At 38.9% G+C, this 18,003-nt stretch overlaps 1 protein-coding gene across 1 annotated transcript in view; it reads left to right on the top strand.

Moving 5' to 3' along the window:
- The window catches only part of jarid2b (jumonji and AT-rich interaction domain containing 2b), a 172,192-nt gene that overhangs the window by 72,698 nt on the left and 81,491 nt on the right, over positions 1–18,003 (top strand). The window contains exon 2 of the mRNA XM_030148010.1: positions 9,399–9,525. Coding sequence (XP_030003870.1) covers positions 9,399–9,525 — 127 coding nt within the window. The remainder of the gene's footprint in view (positions 1–9,398; positions 9,526–18,003) is intronic.

The following is an 18,003-nucleotide window of genomic DNA, read 5'->3' as shown; positions in this document are numbered from 1 at the left end:
GAAAAAGTTTTTTGTATAATGAAAACAGCAATAGCAGGTGCATTTTTGTCTTGATACATCTGGTAAGATTTCTGCTTTTGTTTTCATCTTGTCACATCTTTTATGTGTTTCTGCTGTTTTTACCTTGTCTTTCACGTAATTTCCATAGTTTTCCATCTCAATTCATCTTAATGGTTTAAAGCTGCACATATCTGTCTGTCTTCAACTTTGTCCCACGACCAAAAAGTCAGGCTTTAAACTTGAAAAAGCATTGATTCACATTTATTGTGAATTCTGTCTTTTTTAAAATCATGACATTTGTGACCATATCACAAAGTCCTTGCACTACCTAACACACAACATGTTAACATATGCCTCAGATCAGACAAATCTACAATTGAACGAAAGTTGCAAAAAATCATTTAACCAATGTTACAAAGAACCAATAGTGAGGTTTCAGCTGTAATAGAGCAGAGCTGCACTTTGTTTTCCCAGCTGAAGAAAAGTCAGTCAGCATTTTTTTTTTTCTGGGTATGTTTTTTTTTTTCCTAGACCTTGTTGCTATGTGTACACAAAGCAGGAAATATCTGTGGCACACTGCCAGCAACTGTGTGGAAACCAGAGAGAAAGTGAGAGAAAAAGAAATGCATATGAACTTTAAGGTCAGTATTTGGAAGGAAGGAAATTTTTTTTACGTTGCCGGTACAGCTGTGTGTTTGTGTATGTGAGGTAGAGATATGGATACCATAGAGGCTGTGTATATGTGCAATTGTTTGTAACCCGGGATGTACTGTCAGTGCTGTGTGTGTGTCAAAGTACATTTGGCCTTGTGCCACCACACTACAGATAGAGTGCCAGTGAGCTGTCTGGGTAATTGGTACTTACCTGGCAGGCTTTTGCACACACGCACATGCATGCACAGACACAGAATGGATTAGATGACATTAACTACAGGAGAAAATGGCATAATTGAATACTCGCACTACCTGTTTCTCGTGCGTGTGCGCACACATGCACTCACGTGTGACAGTGTAATGAGGGACTGCTCGCTACACACAAAACACACCCTATCAACCTCTGTCAGAGGCTGCAAAGCATCAGTGCACCCAACAGTTCACACTCCATTCTGTGGGATAGAGTGTGTGTCCGGGTGTGTGTGTGCTGTATGCAGAGAGAGACGTGGCTGTCACCCATCAGCTCCATCATATGCAGACACCCAGCTTTTAATCTTACCCCCCTTCTCTGTCCCCCTCTCCTCCTCCAGGTCTGCTAAGGCCTCATACCAAAAGTCCTCAGAGCAAACCTGGGACATCAAAAGAAAATTCTGCAAAAGCCTTTTTTTATCCACTAAAGATGCTTGAGATGAATCAAGTGAGCCGATAAGATGGTAATATTGTTAGTGTTGCTGTGCTTTTGGTCTCATGGAGGTGGTTGATCACTACCCCAATATCACAGTGGTGTCAGGACTTGAAAACTGGTCTGTTAGAGGTGCAGTATGTAGGAATTATGTTCTAAGTAATTATAAAATGGCCTTGACTGTCACCAGACATTAAGGAACCATGTTTATTTCAAATACTGATATCACTGACAGTAGTAGTCCAGCCAGAATATTTGCATTTGAAAAGCTAAGTGTCAGCCCCTAAATGATGTTTGTTGTCATTGTGTGTTTTGGTCTGATGCTCCACCCATTACCTGTCTTCCAGTCACCAAGTCAGTAGCCTTTCAGTATCCAGGTTGCCAGTTCCCACTGAGCTGCAGCTGGAACATTTCTGATCATAAATGTCTGACGTTAATAAACCTAAAAGGCCTCTTATTATTCCCAAATATGTTGTGACAAAGTGAGAAACAAAACAAGAATATGTATGGGAGATGCTTTTGAAACATGGAGATGACTGAAAGCGGAGAAGAATTTGAAGACCGACACTGGCTCTCCTGTGGCCTCCCATGGCCCGGGCCGCAGTCACACTACCTGGTAAGAGCCACTGAGAGACGGGGTCGTGGTCTTCTCCCAGGGCCAGGCTGTGGTCTCTTCTCCTGGCCCTGGTCAAGAGACGGTGGGTCCGGGACTGGTGAAGAGACCGGGTACCGGTGTAGGACTTATCACTTGCCATGATAGCTCCTTGTAGTACAGTGTTTTCTGTGGAAGTGACCTCTTCATGTAGTGGTGTATAATCCAAAAGGGGGGCGGGGGATCGGCCGGTTTCTTATAATACTATGGTGAGGGGTTACGGTAGCGATCCGTGCCGCTTGTACTTCGCAGAAGTAAAAGTGAAACTTAAGGCTCATTTACCTTTTCCCTATCTCCTGAATCTTCACAAACTTTCATTTGACTTGGCAGGATTTTTATCCTGGACTATTATATATTAGACTTATGTATAATAAGTCTTTTGGTTTATTATTTATGGTGTGGTGGCAAGGATTAAATGATAAATGGACTGAACTTGTATAGCACATTCTCTATACCTTTATGGTGCCTAAAGCGCGTTACAATTTCTCACATTCACCCATGCACACACACACTCATACACCAGTGGGTGGCTGCTGCCATGCAAGGCGCTGCTTGGCCCTACTGGGAGCAATTTAGGGTTCAGTGTCTTGCCCAAGGACACTTCGACATGTGGACAGTCAGGAGCCAGGATTCGAACCGCCGACCCTTAGGTCATTTGACGACCTGCTCTACCAACTGAGCCACAGCCACCCAAATTAGTGGATTAGTGGAAACACTAGTAGTAGACACTCATGCTTGATTTGGCAACCCTTAGTCTGGGGGGAGGTGGAGAGGATACCATGCTCTACAGTATTTTGAATGTGATTGCAGTACCAGTTTTGGTCACAATCCTACATATGGCACCTTTAAGACCCACCTGTTGCCCAAGTCTTGTTGTCCATCATTGCTCTATCTGTATTTAATTCAGGTGGCGTAGATGTACATAAAATTCCTATATCTTGTGTCTTTATTGTTTATCCACATATCTGAGCACCAAAACATATTGCACTGTCTGTCTGTACTGGTAGAGGGATTTCTCATCCAGTAGCTTCTCTTGATGTGTTCCCTCCACATGAAAGATTTTTTACGGGTTTTGTCTCATTCAAACAACAGTCAAAGCATAGAGACTGTTCTATGTTAATGAGAATCTCTCATGTGTAATACAATAAATGGCCTGAGTAAATAAATGAATATGTGGTCATGGCTGATTTAGCAGTTATCATAAACCCACATGTGAACATTAAGTGAGTTTATTTTTTTAAGTATTGAGTTCTGTAGTTGGAGTCTTGCTGATGGTGCTTACTGACATCGAATCACTTTGGAACTAACATACATACAACTGTGGAGATAATTCAATCTAACAGGTCTTCTTTTGATATTCTATTGTTGGAATGATAATCGTTTCTTGGTTGTCGTTCAGCATCAGATGATTTTAATCTATATGCTACTTGTTTTAAGAAAATAGGGGTTTTACTGTCGTTCATTTTAATGCAGCTTTTTCTTATTAAAAATGTAAAGCAAACATTTCATGCATCTTTTGTCAAGTTTATTACTTACTGATTAAATTTTGATTTTCAATATTTTGTCATGCATTTGCAGTAGAAATTGAAATCTTAATGTCAAAATTCGAATCACTTTAAGGTAAAACAAGTCACAGTTTTCTGATTCAGAATTGTTGTCCGAATCTTTAGCATCAATTTTAGCTTATAAACTCAACCACAAGGCGCAGACTCAGATGCTGATGATTCGGCAATGATTTTGTCAATTTTTACTCATTTTGTAAATTATTGGCTTCATTTTGTTGATGGGATTGTTAATTCATAAGCAGCAGTTTATTCAGTAGCATTGCATTCTCTATTTGTTTGAGGAAAGCACTGACTTTGCCTCTTTTACTCACAGATAAAAAGACATTTATGTGTTACCTCTGTCAGTCAGAACTCATCAGTTTTGTTTTTGCAGCACAAATAAAATGTGTTTGTAATTTTTTTTTTCCACAAGGTGGATCTATTTTTTTAAACACCCTGTGCTGATGTCATTTGTTGTTAATGCATTGCCAGCTGCTGTGTCGAGGAGCCAACTCAAATGATCTGAGTCAACCAGGTGATCAGAACATGCTCCCACACACACTGCCTTTCCCTGCTGCCTCTTACTTTATTATTACACTTGACTCAGACAGTGGGGAAATGCACTTGCCGGGATGAGTTGACAGGATCAGAAATATGCTTTTAATTCACATAATTAGCATACATTAGATTTTTTGTGTAAAAACAGAAAGTGTTTTCTTTTCCTCAAACCTTCCAGCTGAAATCCACTCACCCCATGGCTTGACAAGAAAAAAGCTATTTCCATGTCCTATTATTTATTAATTCCTCTTTGTTGTTGCTCATGTCCTAATCTCATTTCCTTTAGTCATTAGCGTTGTTCTACATCAAACACAGCTGGCAAAGCAAGTGTAGGGGAGTGAGTGTGGGGGAGACAGAAGTATAGTTATTGCTGTTGGACTCACTAAAGAGCCCTTTTAACAATGCTCACTGTGGAGAAGTAGTTTTCTATGAAGCTCTTAAAAATCTGTTATTGTGAAGGCGCTGTGTCCATTGTTGTGTTCGCCGTCGTCGCCTTCATCGTCATCATCTTCTTCGTTAGCAGTTTTTTAAAACATCTCAGATGAAACTACTGGTTGGATTCATTTCAAATTTTACATGCAACTTTCTTGGGACAATGACTACAAAGGTTGTTCACAGTTTTGAGAAATTTAGATTTTTTTTTCCATTTTGATAAATTTTTGAAACTTTGAAAATTTGCCGTTATTCATAATAGCCATGTGTTTTGATGGCTTATAAAATGGAAATGGTTAGATATATCAATATAGTTACTATTGTGCACTCATAGGAAGTTGTATGTGGACTTTCATTTAATTAGTTGAGTTCTCCTCCAGTGAAAGTACCACCAACTTCTATTGGAAGATTGATCTCCTGCATCAAAACCACAGGACTCTAACATAGCGGCCAAACCTGACAACCTCGCAAATTCAACTTGTTATTGATTCTTGATAGAACATGCTGGTGAGATACAGGGCCATTGGTCCTATTCCTTTTGAATATAGGGCTTGGGTGGTGTGGACAAAAGTGGGATCATGATAAAAAGGCTAATTTTAGTTCTGAGTGAAAGTTGAAACCAGTTATTTGAGATTTGTATTGATTATGAAACATGCAAAGATGGAAACTGTGTAAAAGTCACAACAAGATGAATATACCAAAAGATTTGTCAATACAAAAAAAAGATGAAACAAGTCAAAAGCAACTTAAAAGACACAGATAGAAATAACATGAAAAAGGTGTGCCACGACAAAAATAAATAATGCAGAAAGTTGAAAATGATGTAAAATGCATAACATGAAAACATCAAAGATAGAAATGGTGTAGAATGTGAACGTGACATAAAATCTATCAGGATGAGAACAGCATAAACATGATGAAAATGACAAAGATGTGAACAACGTAAAAAAAAAAAAAAAAAAAAGCAACAAGGTATAAAAGAAATGACATTAAATGATGCAACAAAATGGAGACAATATAGGACACAAAAAATAAGGTGATATAAGCATACAATAAGATGGAAAATAAGAAACAAGACCAAAAATATGCAGTTCACATTAAAATGGTGTAAAAAATGCAACCAGATTGAAACAAAGTAAAGGAAATGGAAAAAAACTAATGGTTGAAGCTGAGCACTATAAACTGCAGTTTTGATTTTGTTGAAGTTGGCTGATGTCATGTTAGCTAACTTGGAAACTGACTGATTGGAAGAACAAAAAATGTTTAAAAAGGATGTATTTTGTGTCTGCGTGACTTCTAGTGACCTCTTGAACAATCACATCTTCTGTCTGAGTCTCACTGGGAGAGATTAGCGACACATGCACTCGCAGTCCCATGATGCCTTTTTCATTTGCTTCCTACCCATTCATCAGCATAACACTCTGCTATCACGGTTATTGTGTGAAGAGGCAGTTCTTCATTTATTCTTATGGTAATGTGTTGCCCTGTGTCTAGCTGCAAGCTAATGTTGTGTTATGCTAATGTCGTGTCACGCTAATGTCACGATATAGTGAGAGAAGAAGGGAAAGATGCAAGTGGAACAATATATAGCAGGAGAGAAAACTTACTGATTTAATGTGTGTTCATGTATTTCAACACAGAAGACAGCTTGTGCTTTCCATATTTTAGATTTTAAAGAATTAATAAACATGTAAATATTCAGATTGCCAGACTGATGTTTTTAGTTCCTAATGTTTTTGTTTTTTTTTTTTAATCATGATGCAAGCAAAAAAAAAAAAAAATCTGCTTTCAGAGCATTTCCACAGTGCAGAGTCGCAGAGGAACTCTGTGCTATTTCTTAATTGGCTGAAGAAGGTCACTGTTTTTAGACTGTGCTGACATTGGTGGGTTTTATTTTCTCTTGGATATTAACACAGCTGCCTGTACGCATTTACTGACCTGGACCTCCACTCCCCTTTTTTATGGGAAATAAAGGCTCAGCATTAACAACAGATTGAAAAGCAGCAGCCTCGATTAGTTCCTGGCGTTCATTGATTTGACATTTCAGATTGGAGATGTATGTAAGTGTGTGTGCTATTGTATATCAGTTGACATACTGAATGAATGAATGAATGAATGAATGTTTATTTCAGTTAAATACAAAATACAAAACACATACATATTAAAAAAAAACAACAAAACAAAACACCTACATATTAAAAAAAAACAAACAAACATAAAATTAACACATTTTGTAACTGAAAAAGGAAGAAGCTGAAGCCGGAGGCTTATTTCTGCTTCTCCTATTTACATCCTTAGTCCATGTCCACACCTTAAGTTGCAGCAGATAAATACTTAAACTTAAATTATACTACATTCAGTGTAATAAGTTATTTTGTAATCATATTACTTTCATAGCCCTTCATAATTTGACCAATTAAATTCTTTTTGAAACTCAACAGTGAGCTACACAATTTCACTTCATCCTTCAGTTCGTTCCATAGCTTGACACCAATAACTGAAACACTGTGATATTTAACATTTGTTCTTACTTTACATTTTTCAAACACAAACATCCCTCTTAAATTATAATGTCCTTCTCTTAACTTAAAAATTTTCTGAATACAAAAAGGAAGGTGTTCACTTTTAACGCGAAACATAAATTCCATTGTTTTTAAATATACAATGTCAAGAAATTTTAGTAAACCAGATTCTACAAAAAGTGGATTACTTGATTGGAGATAACCAGCTTTGTTTATGACTCTAATAGCTTTTTTTTGGAGTTTAATTATTGGGTCTAAATTAGTCTTATACACATTGCCCCATATTTCCACACAGTATGACATATATGGCATTACAAGTGAACAATACAACATATGCAAACATTTTTTACTTAACAAATCTCGAGTTTTATAAAGAATCGCAACAGCTTTGGACATTTTGTGTTTGATATATTGTATTTGTGGTTTCCAACAGAGTTTATGGTCAATAATCACTCCCAAAAATTTTGTTTCATACACCCTTTTAATTTCAATTTCATTAATTTTCAGTTTTATATCATCACTTCCCCTAGCACCACCAAAAACCATAAATTTTGTTTTATCTTCATTAAGTGATAACTTATTTACATCAAACCATTTTTTTAATTTGCTCAATTCCTTTTCCACAGTTTCTAATATTTGTTTCATATTTACTCCCGAATAAAGCAAATTAGTATCATCTGCAAATATTGTAAATTTTAACTTACTAGATGCCATAAAAATATCATTTAGATAAAGTATAAATAACTTGGGTCCCAGAACTGAACCTTGTGGGACCCCACATGTTACTTTTCTAAGTTGTGAATTTGTATTTCCAATTGATACATACTGAGACCTATTTTGTAAATAACTTTTTAACCAGTTTTGCGTCACACCTCTTATACCATACATTTCACATTTCCAGAGTAATATTGAGTGATCAATTGTGTCAAATGCCTTCCTTAAATCAATAAAAACACCAACAGTATGTTGTTTCTGATCCACCGCTGTTGCTATAGTTTCTGCAAATTCCATTACTGCTAAAGATGTTGATCGGTTTTTCCTAAATCCGTACTGGTGATCATTTAATATCCTATATTTGTCTATGTAGTCATCTAACCTCTTTACAAACAGTTTCTCAAGAATTTTAGAAAACTGTGGTAACAGTGACACCGGTCTATAATTTGACACCATGTGCTTATCACCATTTTTATAAATCGGAATCACTTTAGCTATTTTCATATTTTCTGGAAAAGTGCCTGTTTGAAATGATTTGTTGCATACATAAGTGAATGGTTGAAGGATACTGTTTATCACTTGTTTTATGAGTGACATATCAATGGAATTTCTATCAGTAGATTTTTTATTTTTAAACTTCCTGACCACTTCCAACACTTCACTTTCACAAACTCCACCAAGAAACATTGAATTATTGTTTTCAATAGCAAAATCAAAGGTTTATTGGAGCTGTACTTCCCTGCTGTAATAAAGGATGATATTTTTTTGCAAATTTTAACTGCATTTTCAGAAAATCTGCAAAACAAATCCTAAATTTTAACACATTTCCATCCACTATTTTTAATATGATTGATGAAGAGCTCCTTCATCAACATGGTTTAAATGTTACCAGCTTGATGTAGTGTTTCACACGAGAACATACTAGCTGAACTCCTGATTGAGGAGACAATTAGAAGAGGTACAGTATTTTGACATGAACTTGAAGCTGATTTAGCTTTTACTACCTGATCTGGACTGTAAACTTAGTAAGTCAAAGTTTTTGTCCAAGAGTTGTTTCAGCAGCTCTACATAAATGATTGTGTTTTTGTGGCATTTCTATTTGCTGTTTTAATTCAGTAAAGACTGCAGTCTCCTTATTGATTCATACACACATAATTATTCACTAAATCTTTGTCCATTTCAGTTATTCACACTTAGCGTTTATTGATATGCCAAACCTTTCCACCTCTCACAAGCAAATTATTGACATTTCCACTGTTGTAGGTAGAATGTCAAAGTATCTACAACCTTCAAATCCTTGATTCTTTTCCCATTTGCATCAACCAAGTAGAATCCACAGGTCCTGCAGCAATAAGTGTTGTTCATACTAGATTCAACTGAGCACACAAACCATACTAACTTGTTATAGTTGCATGTAGCAGGCAGGAGACTCTTTCTTTCACAAAAACATGCACTATTTCAGAACACCAGATCATTTCCCTGTATTGTACTCTCTTTCTTCTGCTTACTGTGTTAAACAGAACCATAGGGGTAAATGCTCTGAGCTTACAAACTCATCAAATGAGAGAAACAAACTGTTAGTCTATACATAGATCCAAGTATTTGCACTGACCGTCATCTCTTTCTTTGCTGTTTCCACAGGATGACAGTGATGGGATCCCATGGTCAGAAGAGCGGGTAATGCGAAAGGTGCTTTATCTCTCACTAAAGGAGTTTCGGAGTGCACAGAAACGGCAGCTGGATGGCGATGGAACCACAAACTCAAACAGTGAGTTCATATGATTTCTATAACAGTGCAGGAAATGAACTGACCTTGAACCACACACCACAAAGGGCACATTCCATACTGGTACCTGTCCACTGTAATCTTCTAAAATCTAGGTTACGCTGTATTTAAAAGTCTCACTTTAAAAGAAAGATGCTCTACTAGAATTTTAAGTAATGTTAGTTTCCTCAGATGTTTATCTCACTTTTAGCCTTTCGATTCGTTCATCTGTAGCTGACAGTTTTATTAGTGTGTTTGCTAGTAAAAGAAAAGCTTTTTTTTAAATTGTATTTTGGTTTTGGACAATGACATCAGGTTTTATTTAACAAGGAGAGGATGTGAGAGGAGCAGATTGTGTCATTTGTCTTGTGCTGGGAGTCAGTTGGCAGCTAGTGGCGGTCTTTCACATTTCAGTGTGAGGTCCTCAAAGAAACCCCTTGAACTTCAAGTATTTCTCACTTGCTTTCTGATGTTGTTTACAAAAGTAAACCGCACACAAGGACAAGGAAAACATACGTGAAAGTGTTGTTAATCTTTTCCGGTGTAGACATTTGCACTCACCCTGAGGTCCAGACTCATTAAAAAAAGGATTAATAGAAACCCAGACATGAATTGGCACCCAAATATGCTTATTAGACAGAAATACAATTCCATGTAGAAGGCCATGACAGAGTTATTTTGCTGTTGTCTTCTGTCTCTACCTGGGGCAAAACAAGAAGTGCGAGTGTGGGGGGGGATCAACATCTTGTCTGGAACTGAGATGCCATAGTGTCTTTGACATTGGTTCTTCCCTCAAAAGAAAGCCCTCAGTCAGCCAACAGCGGAGGCTTTAACTTCACACGTGGCTCAGAGGCTATTTTCAGCAGACATTAACATAGCCCAGACACGAAAAGTAAGGAAACAGGAAGAGGAAAAAAAAAGCATCTGAAAGTTCATGCCCAGCTAAGGAAGCCAGCCAGCCATCCAACACAGACAGGAGGGAAGTCTCTTTTGAAATCCAGCCTATCTTTTATGTTTTGTTCCCTATTCCCCTTGTCTTTGTTTTTTTTTTTTTTTTTTTTATTTTTTCACACCTACATTTCTCCCTCTCTGCGTCTGTTCACGGCCCCCTCCTCTCTTAGCAGGTGTATCTGTGTGTGTGTCTGTCTGGCATCTCATAGCTGCCACTCCAGAGCTCCTCAGGGCCTTTTAAGCCGCTGCGGGTAGCTGACCTTATCGCCTGAATAAAAATGAATCATTAGAAAGCGGCGGCGGCCTGTCGCACCGGGGGTAACGACAGCAAGCCCGCACTGACACAAAAGGGAGCTGGGGCTGAATAGATGGGTCCTGCTGTTTTAGAGCACCGTGGGTTAGGGAAGGCTTTAGGAGGCTGTACCAGTGGCACAGTTTCCCGTCTCTCATAGACGTTGTGGTGAAACTGTCAGCCATTTTGGAGGATCATTCTCAGCGTGCGTTACATCCTGAATGGGAAGCCCCTGCTGTTTTATAGGACTGTGGGTTAGCGAGTGTGGGCCCATGTTGAGGCCAAAGACGTGCCACAATTTTTACTTTCACACAGGCATTATTGTGGAATCATCAGCCACTTTGGAGATTATGACAGTGGTAATCATACATATTTACGGTAAAAGAATAATGACTGGTGGGTTGAAGAATCATTGTTACTGTACTACACATAAATTATTTAATTTCTTGAGGTATTACAGTATATCCTGCACTAACATTTGAGGATTTTTGGAATTTACTTCTTTCCCTATTATGTTGGAAAACGCAGCAAGGTTTGACTAACCTGTTTACATGACTAATGGAAATTAATGTTCTTGTTATTCCTGTTTACATGCAGCTGTGCATTCACTGAGAAGTACCACATAAATCAAGTTTTTCTTCCTGTTGGGAACACAGTTTCCCTCCCTCCTTTATTCTTTCAGTGGCATATTTATGTAATATCCAAATACTAATTTCCAAAATCCAAATCCCATAAGTGGGAGTCTGTGTGTTGTACAACTGAGGCTAAAAATCCAGGATGGGATGCAGTATTTCAATGTACTGTATACATGTTCAAAAAATGCTCCAAAAACCAGGACAGTGTCAACATATCACACATTTTGATTAGAAAATGCTTTTAAACAATTAGGCCTGAAATTTAAAGAAGGGGCAAAAAAGGTATTTTTAGAGAGGACTTGAGTGGAAGTCAATGGGACCCAGGGCGTTTCAGAACAGCATCAACAGTATTACACTTTAAGATACTTTCACATTGGCTTCACTTTCCTCTCTGGTTCATTTCGTGTCACACCATCAGCATGATGGGATGTAGGCATCCTCTGCTAAAGATAGATACAATAATAAATGGCTGTTAAATGCCTGTGAAGTAAGGTAAATGCTGCGATTCTGAGACTGTCATTACATTGCTCTCCTCCTGTCTGTCTCCCCATCGGTCTGTGAGGCAGCAATTGGCTTTAGAAGAGGGGGTGTGGCAGTCTGTCAGGTCTGTGTGTGTGTGTGTGTGTGTGTGTGTGTGTGTGTGTGTGTGTGTGTGTGTGTGTGTGTGTGTGTGTGTGGGTTCATTGCCTCACATCCACCCAGCCCATAACCAGCAATCACTCCATCTCCTCCGCTGCTTTACCTCTCACTGTTGGCAGCCGTCCATCTCTCCATCCCAAAACACTTCCTGTTCTGTCCCCTTTCGCTCCTTCTCTGCATTATTAAACAAATGACATTATGCCCTTCTACATCTGGGCTTCTGTTCTTCTCTTTTTTCCCCCACTCCCTCCACACCCCGTCACTGCCACACTCTTCTTCTTTCCGTCTGTCCTTCCGGTTGACATTCCCCTGATGCAGGGTTTCATTACATGTCAATAGGCCTCTGGTTATTGCCTTCTCCACAAGCTCCTGCCTCTTCTCTCCCTCCCATTGCTCAGTCTACTCCATTATTTACCTCGGCGTTCCCACCCATCATCAGACCTGCATTCTCCCTCCTGTCTCCACCATCTATCTCCCTCTTTTTTTGCTTTGTCCTTCCTGTCATCTGCCCAGCCTGTCACCAAAACCTTACAGCCTGTTTCCCTTTTCCCACCCTTCCTCTCCACTCCTGCCTTCATCATCTTCCTGTACCTCCTTACCTCACCATTTTGTTCTGTGCCTCCTCTCCCCATTTCCCCTTTCCTCTCTCCTCCCCTCTTTTCCTTTCCTCCCTCTCCATTTCTCCGAGTGCTATTATTGATGGAGGACCTGGCTGCCTGCCTAAAAACAGGAGGGGCTGTAGAGACAGGGCTTCCTGTTCAACCATATCTGCGACTGTCCCCTCTCTTTCTCTTCCTGTCTGTCAGCCGTCTCAGGACCTGCCTCTCCTACCCATTTTTATGCATGTCATCCCCTTTCCTTCAGCGCTCACTCTTCTGTCACTGTGCTGTCTGTCTGTATTTCTGACTATGCCAGCCTCTTGCAGCAGCAGCCGGAGTGGCAGCCATGGCAGCTAAAACCCTCTCTTGTTTGCTCTGTGGTGATAAAGCATCACCTGGCAGAGGAAGAAGGTTGAAGAGATGGAAAGGGATGGAAGGCAGAATAAAAGCAGAGGAGGTGAAAGGTAGATGAATAAAAGAAGTGTATTGTATTGAAAGTGAATGATTGAGATTGCATCTAGTATGTCCTCACGAGCCCCCCTTTTTCACAGGAGCTCGAGCTGTTATTAAATTCTATCTCTCTCTTTGATGCTTTAGATTTACAGCCTTGAACAGCACAAAGCAGATGCCGTGTTTCTAAACCGTACATTGTTGTTTGCTTTTGTTCTGGCTTGTGGTAAGTGTCATGCAGCGTTGTTAGGTCCATTTTAGGGAGGAAGAGCAATATATTTGGGACCATCTCAAACCATCTTGCCAGGCAGTCAATTTTAGTATCTGCCTCTACTCTCAAAAACTGTGTGGGAACAGATACTTTTGGGAGTTTCCCCAAAATAAATCAACCCATTGTTTCTTTTTATATTCTCCCACAGTTTTAATTGTATACAGGCACAAAAGATTACTCCAAAAGAGGGCAAGAAATGCAATTTTAGTGCCGTTGTTGAAAAGTGGGAAAGGAGGATTAAAGTCTTATATAACACTACAGTTTTAACAACAACGTGCACAGAAATGTTCATTCATGAGGGAGAAGAGAAAGACGGCTTACTACAATACATCTAGTAACCCATTTATATGGAAGGCTTTGAGCTTTAAAAGCTACACTTCAGAACTGATAATAGATTTTTTTCGTCTATGTTGTATTGATTGTGTAATATTCTAAGAGGGTCACACCTTAAAAAGAAGCTTCTATACCAGGGGTGTCAAACTTTTTTTTAGTTCAGGGGTCACGTACACCCAATTTGACCTCAAGTAGGCCGGACTGGTAAAATAATTGTGTAATATAATAATATGCATATAATATGTATAATAGAAATAATGACAACTGTATTGATTTTTTTTTTTTTTTTTTTTTTTTTGGTTTTAGTACAAACAAGCATTATATTTACAAACTATCCATAAACAAAAAATGAGAATAACCTGAATTTCCATGAACCTGAAATTTCTTAAGAAAAATAATTGCAATTTTAACCATATTATGCTTCATCTTATTACAACTTACAGATCACAGTGGATCTACAAATAAACAAAACATATAGTTACAGGCATCTGGAACTGAAAAATATAGAATTTAGCTTTGTGATTAGTACAACTTGATTGTCCATGTCTTTTGTGTAATCTTAGCAAATTCATCCTGGGGGCCGGATTGAACCCTTTGGGGGGCCGGTTTTGGCCTGTATGTTTGATACCTGTGTTCTAGACATTGATGTGATCTCGTAGGTTTTGTATTTATGTACTGCTCCACTGTACTGACTCATGGAACTTTATATATGTTCTTTTTTAAGGTTTTACCAGTAAAGACAATTTGATGTGTCTAAAGTCAGGAGGTAATTTCTGGAAGCTCCCTAGATGTTAAAGTATTTAACATCCAACAGGTCATGGGCAGTGGGGGTGGTGGTAGGTTTAGGGTTACATCTGAGACATGTTTTTGCTGATGTACTTTAAGTTGTGTTCCAACTAGACATTTGGTTTCAAATGATGCATATGAAGCATGGCCAAACAAATGTCCCACATAACAATATTGCATTGGATTGCCTTTAGTTTTGATTATAAGATTTATTCAGTGTAACATCATTTACACCATGTAATTCTCATGCAATGTCACATTATTCATTTCCATCAACAGCTGCATAAATTTTTTGCAGAGTCGGTAAAGTCTGTGTAAAGTCTCCATCACACCCCAAAGATTCTCAGTTGGCTTCAGATGTGGACTTTGTGGTGGCCAATCCTTGTGTGAAAATGATGCTTCAGCAACCACCTGAATCACAAGCCGGATGACTTCTGGTACTGTCCAGTCTTTATGCTCTCTATCAAACACATAGTTGTGTTTGAAATGAGAAGCCATTTGCTGCATCAGCATTAGGGTTGAAGAACTTGTTGCAGCTGAAACATATTAATCACTACAGTAATTATAGAAAGTTGAAGGATCTAAACTATTGACTTGGTTAAAGCCAGGTGGGGACTTTTTTGGCCAGGATGTGTATATTGCAGGTAACACTTGGAGGTATAACCCTAGCCCAAACCCTTGCTTTGGACTTCCATGAACGATGGCATGAAAGTGTTTTACTTTAACATTTGGCTCTCTGATATTGTGAGAAAATAAGTAAAAGGGACTATCGAATATTGAAATGAATAGTTCAAAGTTGTGAAAAGCTGAGGTTATGGTTAGGGTTGCATAACGGATTGCCAAAGTTTACATTTAGTTAGAGGAAAGTTTTTAGTTTAGTTTTGAAGTCTACTGTATATTCACAGCCATAAGCGATGAATAATTTTGTCTCTATTATGCACTCCATTATGCTACTTTTCACTTTAGGCCTGTGATTGTAAGTGTAATCAAGAACCTTTCAGGGCATTCTCCAGCCCTGATGATTGTCTATCTTAAAGGATGACTACTCTCCAATAGTTCACTTATTACTGCAGCTCACACTAATAGGCTCTTCTCAGCCCTCTGATATGCCATGTTCCGCTATGTACCTCTGCTCACTCCCTTCTGCTCTCCTGAGACTCCGAGGTGAACATAGTGAGGCGATGGGCTTAGTTAAGCACGCATAAATGTGATTAGAAACCCCCCATAGGAGCCACTATTTGGATGGCACACCATTAAGGCCCTCTGCTGCCCACCCCCTGGCCCCTCCTGTCTCCACGTCTGCCGCTACCCCAGCCTCTTGTGACGATCCTCTTCTAGCCCAGAGAGCTCAATTTTCAGCACCGTGCCCCGGTTCACCGCCCGTCTGCCACACTCGCCCATCCCTAGCCCTCTGCCTTCCCAAGATTCCCAGCTCTGCCCCTCACATGGGCACTCATGTGCAACCAGCATATGTCAAACAACTCTTTGGAGAGATGGAGGGGGGTACGTGGAGGCAGGCAGTGGAGAGGAGCATATGAGTGTGTGTGGGGGGGCTGTTAAAAGGGGCCTGTTTGTTGGAGATCTACGGGGACATCATGCGTCAGTCATTTTTTTTAGCACAATTAAAGTTAATGAGCTACTTCATGTTTGCTCTGGTGCGAGTTTCATGGCAAAACATCTTGTCCAGAAGGAATCTGTCTGCATCATCTCATTATGTTTCACTCTAATGTCAAATGAGAGAGAATTTCTAAAGCATGATATTTTAAAGAGCATTTAGTGCAGGAAAAAGCTCAGAGCCAATTAATCACCCTGGATATAAATCCTTGGGGGAAAAATGACAATGTTGCAAATTAACAGTGTTCGACAATTATGAATAGGAATGAACTTCAAAACCTAAATCAAAATAACGAATACCTAAAATAACACAAAGAGCCCAACCATCCACTACACAAACTTTCTTAGCTATTACCATCAGCTATAAAGAAGCTTAGAAAGCCTAGCCTAGAAAAACCATTTTGTGCAAACTCAATGCCATATACTTCATAAAGAAACCCATGCAGTTATCTCAGTTAAGAGTAGCTGACCTCTGATCCTAGGCCTCCAAATTATTTTCATTTCATCCTTTCATCTAAATTTACTTCATTAATGTAATGAGAGCAAACAAATGGACAGCTGGATGCGTATTAGGTGATTAAGGGGGAAACTATTAAATTTTGAGCAATTTTCCTGTAAAAATCAATAGTACTTGCAGAGAACTGTGATAATAACCATCAGCTACTTTTGGACATGAGTTCTGTCTCTGCTGAATTTGTAAAATGTCTGATTAACATGCTAAAATATCAACACTACCTTTTTTTGAACCAAAAAAACCCCAAAAACATTATTTATTGAGATTTTTTCTTTAACACTACCCTTTTTTTTTATATATATCTTTGAGAATTCTGTAATTTTTCACTGATGTTGCAGTGTATGGGAACCTTGGCCTAGCTCTGATTTCTTTTCATTATTTTCTTTTTTGTTTAACATATTTCTATGGTATACTTTCTCAAATTGTTGTTATAAATTAAGCAGGAAATGTTCCGTAGATGCGGGATTATGGTGTGTGATTCCCCCCTTGCTATAGACTTTTTATGTAAATGTATTCAGCTTGCTGACTAAAGCGAGTGCCTATTAAGTAGAAAAACTTTCGTGCAAACCAAGACATTGTAGAGTGATTCACCCATGTTCTATGGACTTTGAGACTCTCCAAAACTAACATAAAACATTGCCAGCAGTGCAATGGCCTTAGTCACCACAACGGTGCTTGTTAACTTTCTGACCGCAACGATGATTGTACCTCCGCTTTCAGGTGCTGACCTGCCCTGCGTGTGTTGAGAAAAACAACCAGCCTGTGCGCGTGTACATGCAAAAATTTGAACGTGATTGTGTTTGTGCTGATTGAGCCCAAAGCACATTTATAAATCTCCTTTAAATCATATGTTTTGAAGACTCCTTATACTTATTCCACAATCGGCCCATCTCCATTCTGTCTCCTACTCTGTCATTTAATGGTTTCTACCCCCACTCCTTGTTCACATCTTTCTCAGATCACACACTGCCCAGGCTTGTTTGACAGTAGCCTTCTTGCTGAGAGGATTTCATACAAGTTGCCACTTATCCTAACCCATACACTGGTGTCATTATTGTCTTAATTTATTTTCATTTTGACACCTGCTATTAGGAGTTTTGCAGTGTGGTTGAGTGACATATCCCTTTAAAGCATCAGTCAAATGGAATTTCACTGGGTGTGCTGGGAAGGCAAGTAACCACTCATGAGAAAGTGGATGAAAGTGTTTATTACAGCAGCAGATTAGGTTAAACAAACCTTCCAGTCTGAATGCTCAATGAATCTGCAGTTTCTTGTGTGAAATAGCTGTGTATAATTTAGCAACCTGCCATACCAGATATTTGTCAGGCATGAATACCTCTCAAAAGGGGTCAAAATGAGTAAAAGGGGAATAATTTATTGGCAGCATCAAATGTTTG

Source organism: Sphaeramia orbicularis, chromosome 11 (genome assembly GCF_902148855.1).
Source record: "Sphaeramia orbicularis chromosome 11, fSphaOr1.1, whole genome shotgun sequence".
NCBI classification, from domain to species: Eukaryota; Metazoa; Chordata; class Actinopteri; order Kurtiformes; family Apogonidae; genus Sphaeramia; species Sphaeramia orbicularis.
The sequence above is the reverse complement of the archived record's forward strand: the minus strand, read 5'-3'. Positions and strand labels throughout refer to the sequence as shown.